Genomic DNA, 15883 nt, shown 5'->3' on the forward strand with positions numbered 1-15883 from the left:
TGTAATATGGATATAAACTTCCTTAGGGAACCTGAATTATTTGTCGTAAATGAGTAAATTTAGAATACCAATATAACGGGTCCATTATTGGACATTACAGGTGTTCACTGTGTCACTTCCTTAAGGATAAATTAACCTTTGTGATTTCCTTTCCAATGTCGAATGGGACAAAAGTTCAAACCTCTGTGACATGGAAACTAAGCAAACTTTAGAATTCTACAATAATTAGGAGAATGTAACAAATTACAAAGCATATCAAGAGAACTTCTTTAAAAGATGCCAAGTCTGGATAAATTAAAATGGAAATCATTTTTAAGTAGCTGTTATGACCTGAAGGTAAGAAAAGGAAAATCAAAGCCTGCTTTTCATCATGCATGTTATTGTCCTTGACCCAAATAACAGTATAAACAATTTGTTTACATTATTTTTCTCCTTATTTAGGGAACTATGCAAATATTGTTAATAATGTTATTGAATTGTTAGCTTGGCCTAGGAAGCATTTTAATTAAATGGGGTTCAATAATAATAATAATAATGTTATTTGCTTTACGTCCCACTAACTACTCTTTTACGGTTTTCGGAGACGCCGAGGTGCCGGAATTTAGTCCTACAGGAGTTCTTTTACTTGCCAGTAAATCTACCGACACGAGGCTGATGTATTTGAGCACCTTCAAATACCACCGGACTGAGCCAGGATCGAACCTGCCTTTAAATGGGGTTCATCCTTTTCCATTAGAGATTTTAATTTTTATCAAAATTATGTAAACAAATGATACTAATATGTTTAAATACAATATAAAATAATTGCTGTTCATTTTTATGCTGGGTCACTTCGTTATTGATAAATGACTTTTGTGATTTCCTATCCAATGTTATATGGTACAAAAGTTCAAACCTCTGAGACAAGGAAACTAAGCAACCTTTAAAATTCTCATATATACAGTTATGCTCTAATTATCTGCTGCAGAATCTTATGAAGGTATCCTAATTCTAGATTTGAATGTAAGCAAATGGTTTCATTTTAAATGAACTTACCAACAGGTGTAATAAGTTGGTTGCCAGGTGGATTGGATGGTTCAGGAAGCTCTGGTGTCTGATACAGGAGCCAGAAATAGTAGGCAGTTGGTTCTTCCTTGTAGCCTGCAAGAGTGTGGACATAGTGACCATTGGGCCACTCAGTAGCCTCAAACCTGTAAGATATAATGCATTTTTTTAAGTACAGTACCATATATTTGTTTATCCTGGCAAAGTGAGACAAAAAATATTCCCTTGTTACACCAAACTAGTCCCAATCTAATACTGTACACTATTACTTCTAACAATTATATTTACTAATTACTGAGCTAAAAACCTATCTGAGTCAACACCAGAAAGGATTTAAACTGATGCTTTCATGACCCATAATTGTAGACAAGAAAATAAGTTTATAATGTCTTCCATCTTAAAAAAAAAAAAAAAAAAGAAAAAAAAAAAAAAAAAAAAAAAAGATGAGGTTAACAAGGGAACGGTACGAAGTTGGACGATGAATTTCGATTTGATTTTTAAATATTTGTGAAAGTTCTTTTAAGCTGAAACAGGTAGTGGACGTCTAATTTTTCACTGGTTCTTTTTAGGGGGCATTTAGGAGCTCCAAGTTGGTGGTGTGCGCCCTGAATTGTACAGTACATACGGGCGGTGGCTGTCTTGCCTCGCCTTCCCTCTCCACTCGTTCGGTTCTCCACTATCCCCCACCACATACGGCTGCCAACAGTTGTGTTCACGGGATGTTAGTTGCAATATTTTATTTACGAAGATGAATTCATTATGGAATAAATAAACAATAAAACTAGTCTATAAATCACTACTTAACGTACAAATAATACATAATCAAATATCATCTCCATCATCATGACATTCAAGAAATGACTTTATTCTAACACAGTCTGACATTAGTTCATTGTTAATGGCATGATAGTGAAAATCTAACACAAAATATGGCTGTGAGCGCTGACGTGTGCCCGTATGTACAATTCAGGGCACACACCACCAAACTGGACCTCCTTGAAAACGACCAACAAAAAATTAGACCTCCGGTACCTATTTCAGCTTAAAAAGACTTTCAGAAATATGTAAAAATCAAATCGAAATTCGCCGTTTGACTTCGTACTGTTCCCTCGTAAGAATTTTTAGTTATTATGTAATGAAGTCAGAATAAAGTGACATGCGAATGGTGTAAGGTCTAATTAAACAACTCTAACAGCTCAGCTAGCCTAGCCTAGCCTTGCCTAAATGAACTATAAAAAAATGCTATTTGCTTTACGTCGCACCGACACAGATATGTCTTACGGCAACGATGGGATAGGAAAGGCCTAGGAATTGGAAGGAAGCGGCCGTGGCCTTAAGTAAGGTACAGCCCCGGCATTTGCCTGGTGTGAAAATGGGAAACCACGGAAAACCATCTTCAGGGCTGCCGACAGTGGGGCTCGAACCCACAATCTCCCGATTAGTGGATACTGGCCGCACTTAAGCGACTGCAGCTATCGAGCTCGGTGATAAAAAAAAAAAGTTAATGATTTAAATTAAGTATCCATGCTACTATGGTCATTCACGTTGTATAAGTCCGTATTATTAACAAATGTTTAGATAAAAACGTTTCGTTTCAGCCACTAGTTCATATTAAATTTTTTTATTTTGGTCTAGTTGAGGTACTCACTGGTAGTGCGGGTCTTGTTGGGCAGCAAGCAGCATCACATTGTAGAATGTAGTGTTTCTTTCGGCTCGGACACCCAGCGTGTACTGTTCCGATATGTTAGTATGAACCCAGATGGTGTATGTTACCGATACCAGGTCCTGTTTGACAGTACCGGCAAGGCTTTCCAAGGTCAAGTTGGTCCCCTCCAAGTTCGTCTGGGGCGCCTCCGTGGCGGCCACCGGAATGAAGTTCACCGCTGTGGACAAACCGATAAACTGTAGATGAGTTACAGGTAATATAACTAGCTGTCTACCAGTTGTTGAAGGGGTAACTCTTTTATAATTACAGTGGGGTGACTTGATTTTTTTTTAAAAAAAAAGAAACATTTCAAGGTTTTCTTGACTAAAAGAAGGGACAAAACAGGAAACGTGTCATTAAAATTCAGTAGTATTAGAATATAGCACATCTGAATAAGTTATTTCCCACTTGGAAGAATGAACTGAAGTGTATTATCGTCTTTTGAGATATTTTAAGGGTTTTAAGAATGTTTAAAATATTATTTGTACCAAAATATCTCACTCAGAGTATTACGAACTATAAAAAAGCAAAGCAAAGTCATCTCCGTACAGACCATGAAGGCCCTTGGAGGGGTGGAAGGTAAAGGCACTTAATGCGGTAGAGTCATTAGCTCTATGCCCGGCCGCTTTTACCCCAAGGAATTAACTTGGTACTCATTTTTGGTGTAGGCTGAGTGAACCTCAGAACCACATGCACCTCCGGAAGTGGAAATCTTTCTTCTTAAATTTTTCGACTTCCTGACAGGGAATTGAACCCATGTCCTTCCAGGTGAACTCAGCACGCCCTTACCGCTTCGTCCAGGCAGCCTTTGCAGTCATTCATATAATTTTCTGAAGAAACTATTTCCTACTGGGTGAGTTGGCCGTGCGGTTAGGGGCATGAAGCTGTGAGCTTGCATCCTAGAGATAGTGGGTTCGAGCCCCACTGTCGGCAGCCCTGAAGATGGTTTTCTGTGATTTCCCATTTTCACACCAGGCAAATGCTGGGGCTGTACCTTAATTAAGGCCACGACAAATTCCTTCCCACTCCTAGGCCTTTCCTATCCCATTGTCGCCATAAGACCTATCTGTGTCTGTGCAATGTAAAGCACGTTGTAAAAAAATCCACTATTTCCTCCAAAGGTTGTTGTTCTTCCAACGTGACATTTTTACTGTTTGTTGTTAGGACAGTTGCTGATACAGCTGTGCTTCCTCATATTGCAGCATCAAGTTTCGACTTATCGGAGGAAGAGAGAGAGAGAGCTTTTTTATTTTATCTTTTGGCTACATTGATAAATTTCATAAGCTCTGAGGCTTCGTGACTGTTCACAAATGTTTCATATACTGTACTGTACCTACTGTGTGTTTATTTATAAAAATTCAGAATTAGATTATTAGGATATTTGCTAATTTGGAAGCCCCCCAAATCCAGTTCCTACTGTAGTTGTCAATTGTGCAAGCTACAGATTTTGGTATATGATGATTACTTAATGTAACATTAGCAGAACCTTTCATATATTTTACATTCAAAGCTTCTACAACTACTGCGGTCATGCCATTATTAAAAAAAAGGGGGTCAAAATGGGACCGGAATTAATACAAAGGGACAATTAAGCATCACGTTTGAGTTTCATGGAGACAATGTGATGATAGTCAGGCAAAAGTGACAGGCCCCTTTCGTCTGGACACCCTAAATTACAACAGTAATGCCAGCTAGTGGAGATGTGTGACAACAGAAGAGACAAAGAACACTGCAACTAACAACAGTAGCCAGTCAGTGTAATATTGTTTTTTTTTTCTTTTTTTTGTCAATAGTTTAACGCCACATTAACACACAGAAAATGTTTGGCTATGCAAGGATGGGAAATGGCTAAGACTGGGAAGGTAGCAGCCAAATCCTTAAGTAAGGTACATTGCAGCATTTTCCTGGTGTCAAAATGGGAATCAACGGAAAGCCATTTTCAGGGCTGCTGGTGGTGGGATTTGAATCCATCTCCTCCCTGAATACAAGCTCACAATGTTATTGTTGATGAATTTTAGGTAGCCGACTACCAATTGCACGAGTCTCTGCCGGTTGGATTTGAGCAAACTAACAGTTGTGTGCAGTGTAGTAGGTTGAATCAGAGTGCACGGTACAATCTAGGCACATGTATCTTTGCGCCACAAACACTAAGCTGGTTGCAGTGTTGCTACTCCGTATTAGAGAGCTCGTACAAATTCGAGGAAATTATACAGCATCTGACTTGTCAGTGCATTATATTTAGAATGTAGAATAAAGGGACATTTCAAGATCTTCTTGACTAAAGGAAGGGACAAAACCGGAAACAACATGTCATTAAAATTGAACAGTATTAGAATATAGCACATCTGAATAAGTTATTTCCCACTTATATATTAATACTGATATAAGTAGGCATCCACTTTCTCTAGAGGTTGTCCCTGCACTTTATTATTGGTAAGAGTTGACTTGATACCTTCCTGTCTGTGTGTATGTCTATGTTTTCTATTAGCAATATCTCAGTTATTAGAAAAGTTTTGCCATCTGTTGAGTAAATTTAGAAGCTGGAGAAGGTCAGAGAATCAAAGAATATACAGCACAGAATAATATTCTTTCATGATCAGAGGAAGTGTATACTCTCTGGCTTAATGTAAGAGATACAATATACAAAGACAACTCGTAATTGTCTTCATCAGCTATAGATGTCCCTAACTAGGGGACAAAACCTGTACTGAAATGTTAAAGATTTTTTAATTCAGTATATTATTTTTGAATATTTAATATATTGAAAATGTGGACTCCTTCCCCTTTTAACAATATGTCAAGACAAGAGCATAAGTACTGCTAGTCTGCCTAACACTTTCTTGAAGCAGTTATTCCAAGGCTAGCAACATCAACAGAGAGAGAACAGATGGTTTTACTCCTGCATTATAGTGCCTGAATCTGAGGTTCTTGGAGAAGTACTTTGATGCATAGATGCTTCTTATAAGCCCTCTCAGACTTGGTGTACCTGGTGTATATGGCTAGGTTCTCATTCTACTTTGCAGAGATCCACTCTCCTAGGTACCGGTACTTGACCACTGGCACCTTTCTGATGGTGGAGTCTTCTAGTGGAATTGTGGAAGGAGCTCCTTTGATATTGGTCATGAATTCAGTCTTCCTGATATTGATCTTCAAGCCAGCCCTAACTGCTACAGTATGAAGGCTCTGTAGTTGGTGAGTAGCCTCTTCTATACTGTTAGTATTATGAGGTCATTGGCAAAGGCTAGGCATGAGACATTAAGGCCGTCTTTCATTATTAATTTATCTTTGGCATTTGTTTTTGATCAGGAATCCCCAGATCACTTTTATTACCATGGTTAGATTATTTTTTGTGTAGAAAATTCTCAATGAATATATAATTAAAATGTTGTATTTCTTCTTCTTCTTCTTGTTTTATGACCGTATAGGATCATTTTAGTCAGTCCATCGTTCAGGTCTCTTTGAAGGGATTGTTCAGGCTTTGCAGTCCTCCCAGTACTTCTGCAGACGCTCTTATCTTCGTGCCTTTTCCTCGGTTGAAAATATGCGCGTTGTTGGTTTGTTTCACATAAGGGTAAAGTGGAGGTTTGTATTCTTGAGTTTTATATTAAATTTTATCTTGTATTTAATGTGTTGTATTTAATATAAATGCATACTTTAAATTAATTGTTTAATTGTTAAAAATAAATAGGTAATGAAAACAGGAGTTATACTTAAATGGCAATAATACTGTATATATTATATAAACATTTATTGTTATATAAATTCATGTAAATGATTTAGCTCTCTTAACCCTTGATATGAAAGAAGCAGAATTACAAATATCCTATGAGAAAGCTGAGATCATGCCCTGCTCCAAATAATGTACATAGTTCTACAGTTTAAATATCTGGGAGAAATCATCACACACAACTTAAACAACAAAAGAACAAGGATAAATAGAACCAACCGGTTTAAAAAAGCCCAAGTTTTAACCTGGTCAATGTATAATAAGAAATGAATGTCAATAGATACTAAGATCGAATACTATAAAACATTAACTCTCCTGGAAGGCACTTAAGCTTGTGAAACCTGCTCGAAATGAGAAACGAAAGAAGAACTGATCATCTCCTCAAAACTGAAGGAAGAATTATCAGAACTTGCATAAATAAAAAATACCAGGTTGAAGCTGTGTGGAAAATTCTTCCCAATCTATTGAGAAATTGGCACGAAGGAGAAAAGAATCTCGTATCTCTTTCACATATTGCGACTGCCTGGAAACAGGATTTTACTAAATCTTATTATGAGAAATCTTGGAAAGAAGACAGGAGGACAAAGGATCCATGAAATTCAGCAAGATCTGAAAGCATTTAGACTAGAGATAGCAGATGCATAGAACAAAAGTAAAATTACCACCCTTCTTAAGACTGGCAAATTTTTGGCAGAAATGAAACATAGGAAGGCTATAGAGATTTCAGACAAATTGAGAAAATCACGAGCAGAACAATTGAAAAAGTACTGGGCAGACGGCAAGAACCCAAAAGTACAACCTTTAAAGAGAAAGTGAATGTGGAATGATAAGTAGTTCAGTGTGGCCAATGAAAGTAATAATACTATAATATACATGTAGTTAAATGCACTCTACAATGGTAGAAATATTTTTAAGATTCTCCAAATTCTACGTGTCCTGAGTTTGCATGTCATACTTCCATGTACACCTAACAGTTGATGTTGCACCACATTCTGATTTATCTTCTTAATGAGATTAATGTCTCAGTGCACGTCCTTCAGGAGCACCCAAAATACATCTGCCGCAAAACCTTTTTGAGGTGAGTATTTACTAACCAAGTTGGTGTGGAATTACCTCTTAAGTTTTACAATTAATTTACTCTGGTAAGTGAAGCTGCATCCCGGTATTTGCAATGAGATACTGTTTGTATTGGTGATGTTTGCTGATTTTCTATATTGGCTGTAAGGATTGGTACAGTATTTCTTAGGTTTGTCACAGTGGCATATGCTGTGATCAAGACATGGGCTATCCTTTTTTGGGTAGTTGGTTTAGTGAATGTCAAGCCTTAAGCATTTTGAGTCACTGGATTAGCCTGATGTGTTGTAAGAGCTGCTTCACAAGCTACTGCCCTGGCCTCTGCCACTGCTTATACTCAACACCTGATCAGTGGAAATGGTAGCCTCAGGTTTAGCAAATTAAAGTCCGGCTTTGTGGCTAAATGGGTAAAATGCTTACCTTTAGCCTGATGGCCCCGGTTCAATTCTTGGAATCAACCTCCTCTTACTCTTAATTCCCCTGACTTGGAAACTAGGTGTTTATGACGTCCTCACCATTCGTTTAATCCTCATTAGTTCATCATCAAGCCTTTCCAGAGGGTACACATCATTATTATTACTCATCATCATCATCATCATCATTTCCCTTTATCCAGCTGTAGCCGGGTAGGGGCAAATATGGTTCCCCTCCACTTTCTTCGGTCTCTCCACCACTCCTCCTCCAACACTGTGTCCCAGTCCAGGTTTCTTTCTATAATGCTGCGTTGGATTGTATCTTTCCATCTCAATTGTGGTCGTCCATGGCCTCTCCTTCCTTGGATTTGCATTTCCATCACCTTTTTTGGCATTCTTTTGTCGCTCATTCGCTTTATATGCCCAAACCATCTTAGTCAGCTCTTCTCTATTCTATCATTCATTTTTTCCACTCCAATTTCTTCCCAGATTTTCTCATTCCTTATTTTGTCTCCTCTACTCTTCTGTATCATACTCCTCAAGAACTTCATTTCGGCTGCCTGTATTTGACTCTCATCTTTCTTTGTCATTGTCCAAGTTTCTGCTTCGTAAGTTGTTAAGGGTACGTAATACATTTTGTACATAGTATCCTTTGCTTCCGCTGGCACATCTTTGTCCCATAACATGTTTCTTACACTATGATAGAAACAGCTTCCAGCTTGAATCCTTTTACTAATCTCAGCATCCAGTCGAGCATTCTCCACTAATTCACTCCCCAGGTATTTAAACGTTTCCACTACTTCCAGGGGCTTGTCTGCAAGTCTAATCTGACCTTTCCCTTCTTTCTCCCCTCTAGTCATAACAAGAGTTTTACTCTTTTCTACACTTATTTTCAATCCAAATTCTTCGATCTTCCCATTCGCCACATTCAACTGTTCTTGAACCTTCCTGTCGTCTTCTCCCCAAATCACAATATCATCTGCAAATAACATCATGTTCATTTCTCTTCCTCCATATGCTGCTTTTGCTGTTCTCATGATGTCATCCATTACTATTGTAAACAGGATTGGTGATAGAACACTTCCCTGTCTCAGCCCACTGGTTATTTTGAACCAACTTGTCCTGCCAACTTGTGTTTGCACGCAACTACAACATTCCTTATACAATGCCATGTTCATTTTTATTAATCCCAGTCCAATTCCTTTTTGCACCAGACTGTCCCAACTTTCGTCCTGGGGACACTGTCATATGCCTTTTCAATATCAATGAATGTCATCACCATATCATTCCCGTACTCCCAATGCTTTTCCATTAGTTGTCTCATAATGAAAATGGGCTCTATTGTTGACCTTCCACTTCTGAAACCAAACTGATTTTCCTGTATCTGATTCTCAACCCTCAACCTTATTCTACTTTCCAGTATCCTTTCCATTATCTATCCATTATTATTACTATTATTATCAAATTAACGTGTAGAATTTTACAGCGTTACAAACAATCGTACCTGCCATTCATTGGTTTATTAACGTCCTAGCTAGATAAGTGTTGGTGTCTGACCTATGATCACGGGTTTGATTCCGAACAACAAAAGAAAATACTAAACTTGAAAGATAGCATTTCATGTTAGCAGATCTACCTAAAAAAAAAAAAAAAAAAAAAAATTATCCTAGTGGACCCCTGCTGCTAAGCAGCATTTGTTATAAACAGGTCAGACAACTCGTCTTGATGTGCCTGTCGTAGTCATATTGTGTTGCCTGTCCTTTCCAATAGTTTTGTGAACATTTAATACTGATACATATCAAAGATTGAGGATCTCATAGGGAAAAAAAATCCCATATTGCAACTAGTAAAAAACATCCTGGCAAAGAATGAGGTGCAAATAGACGATTCGATCACAATATCCGATCCAATAGACCAGACTACAGGTGTACTACAGGGTGATCCTTTAAGCCCTCTCCTTTTTAATGTCGCAACACATTATGTCATTCACGCAATGAAGACAGAAGACACAAACATTTATATGAACGCAGATGACATGGTTTTAGTGTCCAGATCAATACCTGCTCTGCAGTTGGCATTTGATCGACTTGTAGAGTGGGCTAAAACAAATGACCTTCATGTTAACAGAAGTATGACCTTTAGGAAAGGAGTCAGACATGCAGCAAGTGATGTGATATATTTGGATGGAGAACCATTAACCAGTGTGAATAAATGTAAATACCTCGGAATAACACTGCATATACAGGAACCAATTTCACAGCGCATATCAATCAAAGATTAACAGCAGCAGTGATAGCTATTAATGACATAAATATTTGTATAAAATATCCCTTCAGACAGCGTTGAAGTTATTCAGAGTGAAAATAGCGCTTGTAATAACCTACGGCATCTCCAGTATCTGGCAGCATCTGTCGGTAAGTAACTTAAAGGATGAGGAGAAGATAAAAGCAACATTTTTAAAGAGAGCCCTATGTTTATCGAAATTCTCCTCTTCGAGACTGGTGTACGAGCTCACTAGGGAAATGACGTTTTTGGAGGAAATACGGGACAAATTCTCTCTCCCATCAACTCCAGCATACCAAAGTTTATTTCGCGAACATCAGAGAAAGAAATCGGATATCGGATTGGACCTCTACAGTACGGAAGTGATGATGAATGACAAATGGAAGGAAGCCAACTACGAGTTACGGCACGTATCAACAAGGCTTGCTGTGCATGGTTTTCACTTCAAACTATGCTCCACGACGAAGTATCACTCGCCAAATGAGGGATGCATGTGTGCTTTGTGCGGGAAGCAATGTGATCGCTATCATGTACTAAGTTGCGAAGGAAGGAAAATTCCTTTAATTAAGTTCTGCATTGAATGATTTTGTTTATTCTTTGTATATGGCAATTACCTGCAATAAATATATTATTAATCCTGATACATAATAGCTGATCCATTCGTAATGTAGTTTACAACACCTCTTTCGATACAGTATTCACTGTCTTCGACCATTCGGGCGTATCTGAACCTTGAAATTTTCAAACGAATTTGCCCGAGATAGTGCGACATACAATCGGCCTTGACTGAACACTGGTTCAGGTAAGTAGACACTCACTTTCTCAAGATGTTGTCACTGCGCTTCCTTACTGGTAATGGTACAGAAGGCTAGTCGACTAGTTCTGCCATCTGTTGAGTATATTTAGAAGCTGGGAAAGGACAGAGAATCAAAGAGTATTTAGCACAGAATAATATTCTTCCATGATGAGAGGAAGTGTATACTCTCTGACTTGACAGGTAATAATCAAACATGGCTGCATGCAATTATTGGAGTGATCATTTAATTATTATTATTATTATTATTATTATTATTATTATTATTATTATTATTATTATTATTATTATATTATTTAATTATTTGATTTTATGATTACTCAAATTTGGCTGAACTTAGAGACCTATCAATGTCCCATGATTTACTGGCAGGTAATTGCGGAGAGAATAAAACAAAAATTAAGCAATTTGGACCAGCAGAAAGAACGGATGGTTTGCCAAAGCTGTTTTAACTAAACTCTTTTAATATGTAGATTACTCCTACAACAGCAGACATTGCAGTGTCTTCCTACAAAGATGTAGAAAGAGAGGGGAGTGAAATACCACCACACTGTTATGTATATAATTCAGTCACAAGTACAAAGTGAAGAAGTATATACGATAAGGAACGCATGCTTGCTCTCTCTCTCCCTGGTTAGCAGCAGCGAACTGATGGAGCTCCTATCAGACATTCAGCAACTAGCCACTTGAGGTGATTCAGGTGAGAGGGATGCAATGCCTGGGCTGCAATGTCAGTCTCCGATGCCTTGCACTCAGAAATACGACCGACGTTTTTTCTCATTCCTTTCAAGTTTTGTAAATGGAACGATGTGTCAGATGCTTACAATATAATGTAAACATTCTCATTTGGATCTTCTTGTGTGATGTTGATGATAGCATTACCTGAGATAGGGGTAGTCATAGGACAACCCATGTCACGGACTCCACTCAGAGAACGAGGACCCAGAGCCAGAATCACTTCTGCGGTTGTAGATAGATCGGAAAAGGATCCATCGCTAGACTGGCGGTTCAGTAAGAAGTTGACAGCACTACTGCGGTTCCAGTGGGCTGATGCTTCCTCATCACCTGCCTCCAGAGCCTAAAGAGACATATAGGAAAACACCATAATTATTGCTGAACAAATAAAAACTTTGTAACTGGATATGTTAGGTTAGTGACCCTTCCCAACTTTGCATGGGAGCAGTTTTGAATTCAGGCGATTGACCTTCTAAGATTTCCTTGAAACAGCATTAATTGTTTTTGCTACTGCTGTATGTGTGAAGCTGAATGCAACGTTTTTCCAAGGTTCTTCCAACTGCCTGCATGTTAGTTGGTTCGTTTCTTCCCATGTGATATTTAAACCATTCTTGCACCTTAAGTCAACAATAACTCCTAAACCATATAAGCAGATTACATACTGCAAAGGGTATTTTTACCTTAAGTTTTGAATAAACAATTTATTTTAATAAGGATTAATAGATTAATCTCAAAATACAGTTTCCAATTTTAAGGTTAGTTTTTTTCACTGTAAAATATAACATGAAATTGCTTATTGAGAACTACATTTTATAATTATGTAAATACAGTCCTGTACATTTTTGTAGAGATTGCTAAACTCAACATTTCTTCCCCACATATTTCAAGTTTACCGTTGACAGTGAAAAAACAATTTATTTTTAATAAGGAAAGCCAGTTCTTGGATTGATATTTTTTCTTTGCCTTGAGCAGTTGTGGATCTAAGCTATTTCAGAACGTAGGGCCAAATAATAAAAAAATGAAGGCAATAGGACATCAGAAAATTCATGGTCCTACTATCACTGTTTCACACAAACTAAAACAACCATCGCATTGTTACCGACAAACATGCGACGGAAGTTCTAGAAGGTATCGCACCTTGTACCAAAATCTAGCATTACCGGTAGACTGCTACATTTCTTTTTCAACGATAGATGAGGAATTTTGTTGTTTCATAAACGAGATGAGTTCTTTAGTCTTCCAGTCGCTACTGATCTGCATTTAGGGCTGTCGCCCATGTGGCAGATTCCCTATCTGTTGTTTTCCTGGCCTTTTCTTAAATGATTGCAAAGAAATTGGAAATTTATGAAACATCTCCCTTGGCAAGTTATTTCAATCCCTAACTCCCCTTTCTATAAAGGAATATTTGCCTCAATTTGTCCTCTTGAATTCCAACTTTATCTTCATATTGTGATATTTTGTTTACATCCTTACTACAACCTCTAAATACCCTCATAACCATGTGTTGAGATCTGTACCCTTTATTTACAATCCTATTTATGTGATTACCGCAATGAAGATCTTTCATTATATTAACACCTAGGTACTACCAATGATCCCCAAAAGGAACTTTCACCCCATCAACGCAGTAATTAAAACTGATAGGACTTTTCCTATTTGTGAAACTCACAACCTGACTTTTACCCTGTTTACCAAAGTCTTTAACATTTGTCGCATAGAGTAGGAATTACTAGCATCGCTTATACCTCAGTCACTTTCGTATTGTCAAAGCCAAGGATAAGACAGAGACAGATCAATGAAAGTAACAAAATTGCTCTAGCCCATTTATGCCTAATTAAAAATATAAATTTAAGAAATATGATATTCACATTTACTTCATTGATGTTTCGAATATATCATATCCAAATAAATAAATTTACTATAAATTTGTATCTCAAAATAAGTATTAAAGAACCGAACATTACCATTTGCACGTCAAAAAGTCCCGTTTTACGCGAATTCCTTAAACATTATATCTTTCACGGAATGTCTCTCCCGCGTACAACGACATCGTCCTGTATCTATGGCCAAGGAATTGAAAACTTGCATCCCCACTGGGTTCTTTAATCCTGCGACCTGCACTCACTGTTGTCACCAAAGTTCATACACAGCAAACAGAATACTCACCTGGATGGCTAGTGCTGTACTGTGGATATTCCCAAAGCTACCATCTTCTAATTGCTGCTGTGCAAGGCCAACACTTGGTTTTCTCACGTACTGGTCCAGGTTCCGATTTCTGTGGTCGCGCACGATGCAACTCAACGCTAATAGCACCATAGAGAGAGTGTCTGAGAACAGAAATAGCACATACTAATTAGTAACATAACACCACATCGTAATTAGTGAAATCTATTTAAATATCCCATAAAATAGTGAAAGTTTCCTGAAGAATACACCGTAGCATGACTGACTAATTTCTACAGACATATCGTAGGAGGAGAACATAGCACCATATATCTGGAAGATCAGTATCACGTTTCCAATTTGGGAAGGAACACGGGAAATTATAGACCAATCCACTTCTTGTGAAATTCTTTGAACACATTCTCGATTACGAAACAAATCAGTGTAGCTGCATTCAAAACTGTAGAGCAACAGATGCGCTCCATGAATCCTGTTTACTGATGAAAATATTCCTTGAGAAAGGCAAGACAATCCACATCGCAATTTATGATTTAAAAAATGCACTCGACAGGGTATCAGTGGTTGGTTCCGAGGCAACAATATCCCGAAGGCTATGTCAAACGAATGAGTGAACCCTCTGTACCTTATGTCCACTAGTTCAGTACTTTGTGTAACAGAAACACTGGGTAGCTCTCGTATCAACGTTGGTATCCTTCAAGGATCAGCCTTGTCCCCATTCATCTTCATATTCTACATTGATGGCATCCTAACGTTTTCCGGCTCCTTGACTGAACGGTCAGCCTCGAGGTCTTCGGTTCGGAGGACCTGGGTTGGATTCCCTGCTGGATCACAGATTTAACCACGTCTGGTCAATTCCTCCGACTCTGGGACAAGGTATTTGTGTTTAACCCCAAACCCTTGTTCATATACAAACACACAGCATAGCACACAACGGGATCATGCAGTAGTAGGGTTGGTGTCAGGAAGGGCATCCAGCTGTGAAACAGGGTCAAGCGTAACAGTTCGCGTACGCGACCCCACGAGGGGAAAGTGATGGAAGAAGGAGCTGGGACCCTTAGCCCAGTCTTGGCATTGCTTCCAGTTCCTTGTGTCAGGCTCCTCACTTTGATCTATCCTATCCGACCTCTCTTGGTCACTTTGTTCTTTTCTGATCCCGACGCCCTTCGCGACCCTTCGTGCATCTGTTCGGTTGAGTCCATGTGTCAGTTAGGTGACAGCCGAATACTGAGTCATCGTAATGCAGACTAACTGTTATCATTGAATTACTTGTAAATTTGATTGTGAAGTGTGAATATAATTTTAAGCCATGATACAACTCGTCTGTGAAACTAAAAGGATACATCACCAAAGTAGGCTTGAGATACCTACAGCTGATACCAACTCAAAGGAATACATCGTAATAACACTCAAAGTGTTCGAAGTACAGTCAAGTGAACAGTGAGGGATAAATTTCTTGTACCGGTACAACTTTTAAATATCCGGCCAAGATGATTTCAAATTTTATGCCTACAGTTTCCTTCGTTTATAATATCAGATTTTTATATTATCTTTTGAATTATCGCAGTAAGTCTCACTCGTTAAAGTCAATTTTTAAAGAATAACTTATATTTTGTTCATTACCAAATATAATTGATTGTTTCATTTCTATAGTAGATCAGATAACCTCACATTTTAATGGGGAAACCGAACGTCAATCTCCTTTTCCCAGAACCTATATGTTATGTTGTCAAAGTTAGCTTATTACCGCACACCCTAGCGATATTCAAGACTCTCATTCTATTATCGTTACATCTATTTGTAGCTGGCGCCCATCAACAATTGTATGTGTAAGTAATCATGTAAGTACTAAGTGTGAGTATATAACTTAGTCCGACGATGGAGCATTTTATTTCACGAATATTTTA

The 15883-nt window shown here is 38.1% G+C and overlaps 1 protein-coding gene across 1 annotated transcript in view; it reads right to left on the bottom strand.

The window, feature by feature from the left end:
- LOC136886420 (uncharacterized protein CG3556) overlaps window positions 1-15883 on the bottom strand; it is a 66929-nt gene that overhangs the window by 3934 nt on the left and 47112 nt on the right. The window contains exons 4-7 of the mRNA XM_067159193.2: window positions 13962-14122; window positions 11943-12138; window positions 2693-2927; window positions 1036-1190 (exon numbers count right to left, since the gene is read on the bottom strand). Of these exons, the coding sequence (XP_067015294.1) occupies window positions 1036-1190; window positions 2693-2927; window positions 11943-12138; window positions 13962-14122 (747 nt within the window). The remainder of the gene's footprint in view (window positions 1-1035; window positions 1191-2692; window positions 2928-11942; window positions 12139-13961; window positions 14123-15883) is intronic.

Source organism: Anabrus simplex, chromosome X, assembly GCF_040414725.1.
Source record: "Anabrus simplex isolate iqAnaSimp1 chromosome X, ASM4041472v1, whole genome shotgun sequence".
Classification (NCBI taxonomy): Eukaryota; Metazoa; Arthropoda; class Insecta; order Orthoptera; family Tettigoniidae; genus Anabrus; species Anabrus simplex.